General features: G+C 42.1%; 1 protein-coding gene across 3 annotated transcripts in view; it reads left to right on the plus strand.

The window, feature by feature from the left end:
* Positions 1-1,204, plus strand: part of TTC5 (tetratricopeptide repeat domain 5) — a 17,786-nt gene extending 16,582 nt beyond the window's left edge. For all 3 annotated transcript variants that reach the window (XM_040620704.1, XM_040620703.1, XM_008683654.2), the window contains one exon: positions 579-1,204. In XM_040620704.1, the coding sequence (XP_040476638.1) occupies positions 579-630 (52 nt within the window). In that variant the 3' untranslated portion in view covers positions 631-1,204. The remainder of the gene's footprint in view (positions 1-578) is intronic.
* Positions 1,205-10,245: the final 9,041 nt, after the last annotated feature.

Consider the following 10,245-nt stretch of genomic DNA (forward strand, 5'->3'; position numbering starts at 1 on the left):
CTGCTGATACAAAAGGAGAAGTAACTTGAATTTATATTTGGCAGATTAATTTTGGGCCTTACAAACGCCTGAACGAAGAGTTTCTCAGAATTTTCACTGGTGTCTGTGTGTATCTGGGTTTTTGTTTTTGTTTGTAAGATTTTATTTTTAAGTAAGCTCTACACCCAGCATGGAGCTCAGACTCACAGCCCTGAGATCAAGAGTCACACGCTCTACCAACCAAGCCAGCAACCCTCATCTGTGTGTGTCTGGTTTTAATTGTCAAGAAACACTGGGAAGGGCAGATTCTGTAAAAGCCGGTGGCGCCCTTTTGCTAGTCTCTGCTGGAACCTGTCTTTTTTCAGAGAATTGTCCCATTCTTGTAGTGATATTACTGGCACCCCACCTGCCCCAGATTTTCCTTCTGAAGATTGAAAACTTAGGGCAGATATATCCCTCGGCTTTGTTTCTTTAATGTGAGATGGAGGTAAGGGGTGTATATCCTGGGGGGGGGGGACGTCCCAGGTGGTGCTTCCCTGTGCTGGAGTTGCTTCTGTCTTAGAATCTATAACGAACCTCCGTATGTTTGTCTTTTCTAGGACTATTGCTTTTCCAGTGTTCGTGTGGAAACACCCCTCCTGCTGGTGGTGAATGGGAAGCCTCAGGGCTCCAGCAGTCAGGCTGCTGCCACAGTGGCCTCGCGGCCCCAGTGCGAATGACCTTACCTGACTTGCATGCTGAAGGAGTCGGGGCGAGAGGAGAGGCTCGCGGGCACCCAGCAGCTGGACCAGCTGTATCCCGTGACCCAGCCGGGCCGGGGGTGGGGATGCTGGAGACGATGACTTGCCTTTCCTCTGCCCTGTGAGGCACTCTGTGTCTCTTTCTTCCTCCTTTGATCCTGCTCCAGCTCCCTCTGAGGCCACACCCCCCTGCTATGATCTCTGCTGCCTCTTTCATTGCTCTTCTGTGTTTTAGGCAAAGAGCAAGGAATTGGTAGCAGTGTTGGGATCTTGCCATGGGACAGAGTTCCCAAGGTTCTTGTTCTTGCCTCCTTCCTGAGCCTCAAGTGTATATATCATTTCAGTATTTATTGCTAAGGGAGGGGGCTTAATTTTTTAATGGCTTGGGGTTTTTTTGCAATTTTTATTTTATTCTTATTTTTAAACTTTAGGTCCTTCCCCTTCTTTGGGGTTGGAACAGAATTAAATTTGTTTGGAGAAAAAAATACCATGTAGTTTGGCTTCATTCTCTCCAAGCTTGGATTTTGGTTTTAGGATCACTTCAATCCATTGGATCCATTGGAGTAACCCCTCCCCCCACTTTTTTTTCTTTACATAAGATAGTTCATTTCTCTCCCAGTTAAATGAATTCTGGCAACAGGTAGCCCAGGGCAGGAATGGCAACCCCACAAAGTCGCTGGGAATTTGTTTCCCACCAGTTCCCCATTCTGTCATCCGTAGGGGTAGCCCTCATGGTACAAGGTGACAGCAGTATTATTCTACTAGTGTTACTAGGCGGTAAGACCAGAGGGAGGCAGATAATCAGTTCCTTTAGATTATAGTGATGCATTTTGTCATAGTTTCTCTCTCTTTTTTTCCTAAGATTGATTTATTTGAGAGGGAGAGAATGCACACACGTGAGTGGGGGGAGGGTTGAGGGAGAGAATCTTTTTTTTTTTTTTAGATTTTACTTACTTATTAGAGAGAAAGTGAACTCATTCTATGAGGCCAATATTACCTTGATCCCCAAACCAGGGAAAGACCCCCTCAAAAAGGAGAATTACAGACTGGTTTCCCTAATGAATATGGACGCCAAAATCCTCAACAAGATACTTGCTAGTAGAATCCAACAGTACATTAAAAGGATTATCCATCATGATCAAGTGGGACTCATACCTGGGATGCAAGTGTGGTTCAATATTTGCAAATCAATCAGCGTGATACATCATATCAACAAGAAAAGACTCAGGAACCATATGATCCTCTCAATCGATGCCAAAAAAGCATTTGACAAAATACAGCATCCTTTCCTGATTAAAACCCTTCAGAGTGTAGGAATAGAAGGTACATTTCTCAATCTCATAAAAGCCATCTATGAAAAGCCTACTGCAAATATTATTCTCAATGGGGAAAAGCTGGAAGCCTTTCCCTTAAGATCAGGAGCACGACAAGGATGCCCACTCTTGCCACTATTATTCAACATAGTACTAGAAGTCCTTGCAACAGCAATCAGACGACAAAAAGGGATCAAAGGTATCCAAATCGGCAAAGAAGAAGTCAAAATGTCTCTCTTCGCAGATGACATGATACTCTATATGGAAAACCCAAAAGAAGCCACTCCCAAACTATTAGAAGTTATAGAGCAATTCAGTAATGTGGCGGGATACAAAATCAATGCTCAGAAATCAGTTGCATTTCTATACACTAATAACGAGACCAAAGAAAGAGAAATTAGGGAATCCATCCCATTAACAATAGCACCAAAAACCATTCGTTACCTTGGAATTAACTTAACCAGAGACGTAAAGGACCTATATTCTAGAAACTATAAATCACTCTTGAAAGACATTGAGGAAGACATAAAAAGATGGAAAGATATTCCATGCTCATGGATCGGAAGAATTAACATAGTTAAAATGTCCATGCTACCCAGAGCAATCTACACTTTCAATGCTATCCCGATCAAAATACCGAGGACATTTTTCAAAGAACTGGAACAAACAGTCCTTAAATTTGTATGGAAACAGAAAAGGCCCCGAATCTCCAAGGAACTGTTGAAAAGGAAAAACAAAGCTGGGGGCATCACAATGCCGGATTTCGAGCTGTACTACAAAGCTGTGATCACAAAGACAGCATGGTACTGGCACAAAAACAGACACATAGACCAATGGAACAGAATAGAGAGCCCAGAAATGGACCCTCGGCTCTTTGGGCAACTAATATTTGATAAAGCAGGAAAAAACATCCAGTGGGAAAAAGACAGTCTCTTCAATAAATGGTGCTGGGAAAATTGGACAGCTACATGCAAAAGAATGAAACTTGACCACTATCTCACACCATACACAAAAATAAACTCCAAATGGATGAAAGACCTAGATGTGAGACAGGAATCCATCAAAATTCTAGAGGAGAACATAGGCAGCAACCTCTACGACATCGGCCAAAGCAACCTTTTTCATGACACATCCCCAAAGGCAAGAGAAACAAAAGATAAAATGAATTTATGGGACTTCAAGATTAAAAGCTTCTGCACAGCCAAGGAAACAGTCAGAAAAACTAAGAGGCAGCCCACGGAATGGGAGAATATATTTGCAAATGACACTACAGATAAAGGACTGGTATCCAAGATCTACAAAGAACTTCTCAAACTCAATACACGAGAAACAAATAAACAAATCAAAAAATGGGCAGAAGATATGAACAGACACTTTTCCAATGAAGACATACAAATGTCTAACGGACACATGAAAAAATGTTCAAAATCATTAGCCATCAGGGAAATTCAAATCAAAACCACACTGAGATACCACCTTACGCCAGTTAGAATGGCAGAAATTGACAAGGCAAGAAACAACAATTGTTGGAGAGGATGTGGAGAAAGGGGATCCCTCCTACATTGTTGGTGGGAATGCAAGTTGGTACAGCCACTCTGGAAAACAGTGTGGAGGTCCCTTAAAAAGTTAAATATTGAGCTACCCTATGACCCAGCCATTGCACTACTGGGTATTTACCCCAAAGATACAGACGTAGTGAAGAGAAGGGCCATATGCACCCCAATGTTCATAGCAGCCTTGTCCACAATAGCTAAATCGTGGAAGGAGCCGAGATGCCCTTCAACAGATGACTGGATTAAGAAGTTGTGGTCCATATATACAATGGAATATTACTCAGCTATCAGAAAGAACGAGTTCTCAACATTTGCTGCAACATGGACAGCACTGGAGGAGATAATGCTAAGTGAAATAAGTCAAGCAGAGAAAGACAACTATCATATGATTTCTCTCATCTATGGAACATAAGAACTAGAATGATCAGTAGGGGAAGAAAGGGATAAAGAAAGGGGGGTAATCAGAAGGGGGAATGAACCATGAGAGACTATGGACTATGAGAAACAAACTGAGGACCTCAGAGGGGAGGGGATTGGGGGAATGGGATAGGCTGGTGATGGGTAGTAAGGAGGGCACGTATTGCATGGTGCACTGGGTGTTATACGCAACTAATGAATCATCGAGCCTTACGTCAGAAACCGGGGATATACTGTATGGTGACTAACATAATATAATAAAAAATCATTAAAAAAAAAAAAAGAAGAAGGGGGGGGACTAGCAGAGGGAGAAGCAGGCTCCCTGCTGAGCAGGGAGCCCAACATAGGGCTCGATCCCAGGACCCTGAGGACATGATCTGAATCAAAGGCAGACGCTTAACTGAGCCACCCAGGAGCCCCAGGGGGAGAGAATCTTCAAGCAGACTCCCCTCTGAGTGTGTAGCCTGACTTGGAACTTGATCTCACGACCCATGAGATCGTGACCTGAGCGGAAACCAAGTCAGATGCTTAAAGGACAGCCACCCAGGCGCCACTGTAATAGTTTCTTTTAATATCCTAATGGAAAAATGGAAGAATGTGAAGGAGGATTAATAACCAACTGAATGGCTCGGACCAGAGAGTACATTAATGGATACAGATTAATTTGGAAGACTTCTGGTGATCTGGCTTACGCTTTTGTACTTGTTTGGTCCTGTTCGAACTCTCTCCCTCTCTCTTTTTTTTTTTAAGATTTATTTATCTATTTTAGAGAAATAGCATGCATGAGAAGGGGGAGGGGCAGAGGAAGAGGGACAAGCAGACTCCTTGCTGAGGGAAGAGCCTGAAGCCGGCCTGGATCCCATGACCCTGTGATCATGACCTGATCCAAGTCGGACGCTTAGCTGACTGCATCACCCAGGCACCATGGTCCTGTTAAGCTCTTGATGAGTGCTTGAATATCATTGGTGACTCATTCATTTTATAAAGAATGTAAAACATAGGACCCCTCAGAGAATGGATGCTAAAACAAGCTAAAAGGATGATAATAATGGATGATAAAACTAAAAAAATTACAAGGGCTGAATCCAAGGTAAAAGTTTGAAGTCCATTCTTTTGGTCCCAAAAGGCCAACTTTCTAGGTGTATCTTTAGCATCCTGTATGAAAACTTACTGGGAATTGTAGTAGATGCAGTTAGTATGAGTAATCCGCGTGCACGGTTGCCAAAACACAGGTGTTCGACTAGACCAATGATTCTAGGAGCCAGGGAGGTTTTAACACCGCCTCTGTCAGCCCGCGTGTGGGGCTTTGTGTGCGGTTCAGGGTGTTGATTCTGAGACCTACAGTCACGGGAGAGCAATCAGGAACTTGAAGGGGTGTAGAATGCCTTGAGAAATGGAAGCAACTGGGGAGGAAGTGGGGGTGGTGTGATGTGGGTGCATTCGAGTCAGTCGAGAGATGAGACCCATCACTGTTCCCCTTTTACCCAAGTCCTGAGTATGATTTGACATACTCGGTGTAGGGCCAGACAGTAGAAAAATGGCCAGTAGGTGGTAGATGGGCCTAAATGGGGTGTCTTAATTGGATGGGGGCCCCCACGTGTGGGGCAACCATCGGGTGGAAGCTGGTGGTGCAGGTGGTGAAAGAATGGACCTGAAGCAGAAAAAGGAGAGAAGTGTACTGAATACACGGCACGGGAGCAGCAGGGAGCAGCCTGCGGGAAGGCAGAGGAGAGGCCTCCCGGCACGAGGCAGTGGGTGCGGGGCTGCATTTAAAGGGGAAGGTGAGGAGGTAAGTGACGTCCGGAACTCTCCGTCTTTTGGTAACTGTGCGTGGTTGTAAGTAGCCCATTGGTCGGTGAGGGCCTGTGGAGATTTTGAGGTGGGGGCCTGATGGCCTGTCTGTATCCAGCCAGGGGGTCGCTGTGGCCCTTTCTGCCTTCCAACGCTCACGCCCGTTGCCTAAAAGCGGCCTCTACAGTGGAGGGAAGCGGAACCTCAGAGATTTATGATGAAGTGCACGTTCAGGTGAGCCGGCAAACATGCACTAACGGTTTAGAGAGTAACTAGAATGCCTGCGAAAATGTCCAGCTGGCTTAAAAACTAGAACATCACTAGTACTTAGAAGCCCTTGCGTGCCTCTCCATGAGCTCGTTTGTTTTCACAGCTGTGATATCTCGTAGGATCGTGCACAATTTAGTCATCCTACCGTTCACGGGTGTTTGGGTTTGTTGTTATCAAGGCAGCACATTATTAATATTCTGCACATGTCCTGAATGTGTAAGTGCAAGAGTTTCTTTAATAGCAATGGTTCTCAAAAGACCGGTCCCCAGACCAACAGCGGTAGCACCACCTGGAACTGCTACTTTTTTTTTTCCCAGAGAGAGTTAATGAGAAGTGGGGAGGGGGCAGGGGCCGAGGGAGGGTCGGAGGGAGAGAGAGAATTTTTTATATCGATTTTATTCTGTGTCTTTTTTACCATGTTTTTTAAAATTTATCATTTATTTACTATTATTTACCATTTAATTTTTTTGTAATAATTTTTTAAATATGTTAGTCACCATACAGTACATCCCTGGTTTTTGATGTAAAGTTTGATGATTCATTAGTTGCCTATAACACCCAGTGCACCATGCAGTACGTGCCCTCCTTAATACCCATCACCAGTCTATCCCATTCCCCCACCCCCCTCCCCTCTGAAGCCCTCAGTTTGTTTCTCAGAGTCCACAGTCTCTCATGCTTCATTCCCCCTTCTGATTACCCCCCTTTCTTTATCCCTTTCTTCTCCTACCTATCTTCCTAGTTCTTATGTTCCATAGATGAGAGAAATCATATGATAATTATCTTTCTCTGCTTGACTTATTTCACTTAGCATTACCTCCTCCAGTGCCGTCCATGTTGCAGCAAATGTTGAGAACTTGTTCTTTCTGATAGCTGAGTAATATTCCATTGTATATATGGACCACAGCTTCTTAATCCAGTCATCTGTTGAAGGGCATCTCGGCTCCTTCCACGATTTAGCTATTGTGGACAAGGCTGCTATGAACATTGGGGTGCATATGGCCCTTCTCTTCACTGCGTCTGTATCTTTGGGGTAAATACCCAGTAGTGCAATGGCAGGGTCATAGGGTAGCTCCATTTTTAACTTTTTAAGGGACCTCCACACTGTTTTCCAGAGTGGCTGCACCAACCTGCATTCCCACCAACAATGTAGGAGGGATCCCCTTAGGGAGAGAGAGAATCTTAAGCAGGCTTCACGCTTGGCACGGAGCCTGAGAGGCTCGATCTCACTGCCCTGAGATCATGACCTGAGCCGAGTTGGGTGCTTAAATGACTGAGCCACTCAGGTGCCCCTGGAACTTCTTGTAATGCAAATTCTTAAGCCCCAGTCCCTGAATTAGAAACTCAGGGGAAGAGTAATCTGTAATTTAACAAACCCTCCCAGGGATTCTGATGCATACTAATATGTGCGAAGCACTATTTCAGAGTATTAGCGCAAGGATGGAGTTGCTGAGTCATAGAATATGTATGTGCTCAACTGTTTTAGAAATACCAACATTTCTAATTTATGCCTCTACAGTCAGTGGATGAGTCTTCCTATGCTCCTTACTCTCTTCTGTGGTGTTTGTCTTATTTTTTTAGGGGTCACAAATATAGGAGGTTTGAATGATATCCCCTGTGGCCTTAATTTGCATTTCTCCCACTATTAATAGGCTTCAGCATTTTTCATTTATTTATGAACCATTAATATTTTCTCATGGTGAGGGGCTACTTGTGTCTTGGCCCACTTCTGTATTGGATTTCAAATTGATTTGTAGGACTTCAAATTGATTTGTAGGACTTATTTATTCTCTGTAATGATCTTTTGTCATTTTATGTGCTGCGAACATCACCTAACAGTTGCTTATTGTATGATCTCTGTATTTTGTTGGACAGAGTGCTTAATTTTAGTGTTACTGGATTTATCAATCTTTTATGTTCAGTGCTCTTTGTGTTTTAAGAAGTGCTTCCCTATCCTGAAGTCATAAAGACATTTATCCTCTATTGTTTTATGAAGTTTTATCCTTTTGGCTTTTTCTTTCATTATGACATTTCTTCATGTTGTGGTGCAGGTATATACTTTTTTTCTTAATGAATAATTAATTGGCCCAGCATCGGGGTGCCTGGGTGGCTCAGTTTGTTAAGCATCTGCCTTCGGCTCAGGTCATGATCTCAGGGTCCTGGGATCGAAGAGCCTGCTTCTCCCTCTGCCTGCCGCTCCCCCTGCTTGTGCGCTCTTTCTCTCACTATCTCTCTGTCAAATAAATAAAGTCTTTAAAAAAACAAAACAAGGTTTAATGGCCCAGCATCTTTTATTAAGCAGTCCATCTTTTAACCATTGATCTTTAAAGCCCAATCTGTCTTAAACCAACTTTCCATAAGTGTATATGTGTAGGTTTGTTTCTGAGCTCTTTATTCTGATCTGTTCTGATCTATTTATTTCTATGTCAATATCACATTGTCTTATAGCTTTATAAAATGTCAGTATCTGACCAGACAAGCTCCACACTATTGTTCTCAACAAGCAGCCCATTTATATTTAGAATTAGCCTGTAGATTTTCACAAAAAATTTTGGGATTTTGATTGGGATTGCATTCCATGTATAGATCAATTTAGGAAGAATAGACATCTTTTTTTTTTTTTTTAAAGATTTTATTTATTTATTCGACAGAGATAGAGACAGCCAGCGAGAGAGGGAACACAAGCAGGGGGAGTGGGAGAGGAAGAAGCAGGCTCATAGCAGAGGAGCCTGATGTGGGGCTCGATCCCACAACGGCAGGATCACGCCCTGAGCCGAAGGCAGACGCCCAACCACTGTGCCGCCCAGGCGCCCCGGAAGAATGGACATCTTTATAACTTTGAATCTTCTTATCCATGATTTTCTTCATTTATTTAAGTCTTCTTCAATGTCTTTCAATAGAATTATATACCTTTTCCAGAAAAGTCATATATATATACTTTACTAAATTTATTCCTAAATACTTCATAGTTTTCAGTGCTATTGTAAATAGTATCATTTTAAAAAATTACGTTTGCTATGTTTGGGAATAGAAATACAACTGACTGGGTTTTTTTTTTTTTTAAAGATTTTATTTATTTGACAGAGAGAGAGAGAACAGCGCCCTCCAGCCGGCTGTTTTATATATTTTTTGTAGCTGTGACCTTTTTAGAATCTCTCATTCTAATGATTTGTTGCCTCTGTTGGGTTTTCAATATACAAATAATGACCATTTTGTATCTTCCTTTCCAATTGTTTTACCTTTTATCTTTTCTGTACAGTTATGAGCTCCAGTATGCCAATGCAAGTGATGATTGCAAGCGTCCTTGTCTTGTTCCTATACTTAAAGGAGATATTTTCAATATTTAATAAAAAGTGTAGACTCATAAACTAATAAACATCACTTGTGACCCACAGATACAAAATCCTAAGTACTACACAAGTGAATGCAGCAATATATAAAAAAATATATATCCTGACTAAGGAAGGTTTGTACCAAGAATGCAAGTTTGGTTTATTAATTGAAAGTTGAGTATTCTACTTTACCACATTGCCAGATTAAAGGAGAAACATTATTTGCCATCTCAATAAATGCAGAAAAAGCATTGGATAAAATATAACACCTTTTCATGACAAACACTCAAAGCAGGCGTGGAATCTAAGAGCAGGTGTATGTAGAAAGCACATAATAAACCTGTTCTATCTGGTTTTGATATGAAAGTTATGCTATCTTCATAGAAGGAGTGAAGAGAGTTTCTTCTACACGTTTATTTGAAAAGTTTATTTTAAATCAGTTTATCTTTTTCTTGGTATAGCTTGCATGTAAAGTTATCAGCACCTGATTTTATTTGTTGTTTTTGTTTCAAATTTTTATTTATATTCTAGTTAGTTAGCATATAGTGTAATATTGGTTTCAGGACTAGAATTGAGTGATTCATCACTTATGTGTAGCATCCAGTGCTCATCACAAGTGTTCTCCTTAATCCCCATCACCCATCTAGCCCATCCCCCGCCCACCTCCCCTCCAGCAACCCTCAGTTTGTCCTCTGTAGTTAAGAGTCTCTTATGGTTTGCCTCCCTCTTTTTTTTCCTTTCTTCCCCTATGTTCTTCTGTTTTGTTTCTTAGATTCCACATATGACTGAAACCATATGATATTTGTCTTTGTCTGACTTATTTAGCGTTATACCCTCTAGTTTCATCCACGTT

The sequence above is a fragment of the Ursus maritimus genome, unplaced genomic scaffold (genome assembly GCF_017311325.1).
Source record: "Ursus maritimus isolate PB19 unplaced genomic scaffold, ASM1731132v1 scaffold_36, whole genome shotgun sequence".
NCBI classification, from domain to species: Eukaryota; Metazoa; Chordata; class Mammalia; order Carnivora; family Ursidae; genus Ursus; species Ursus maritimus.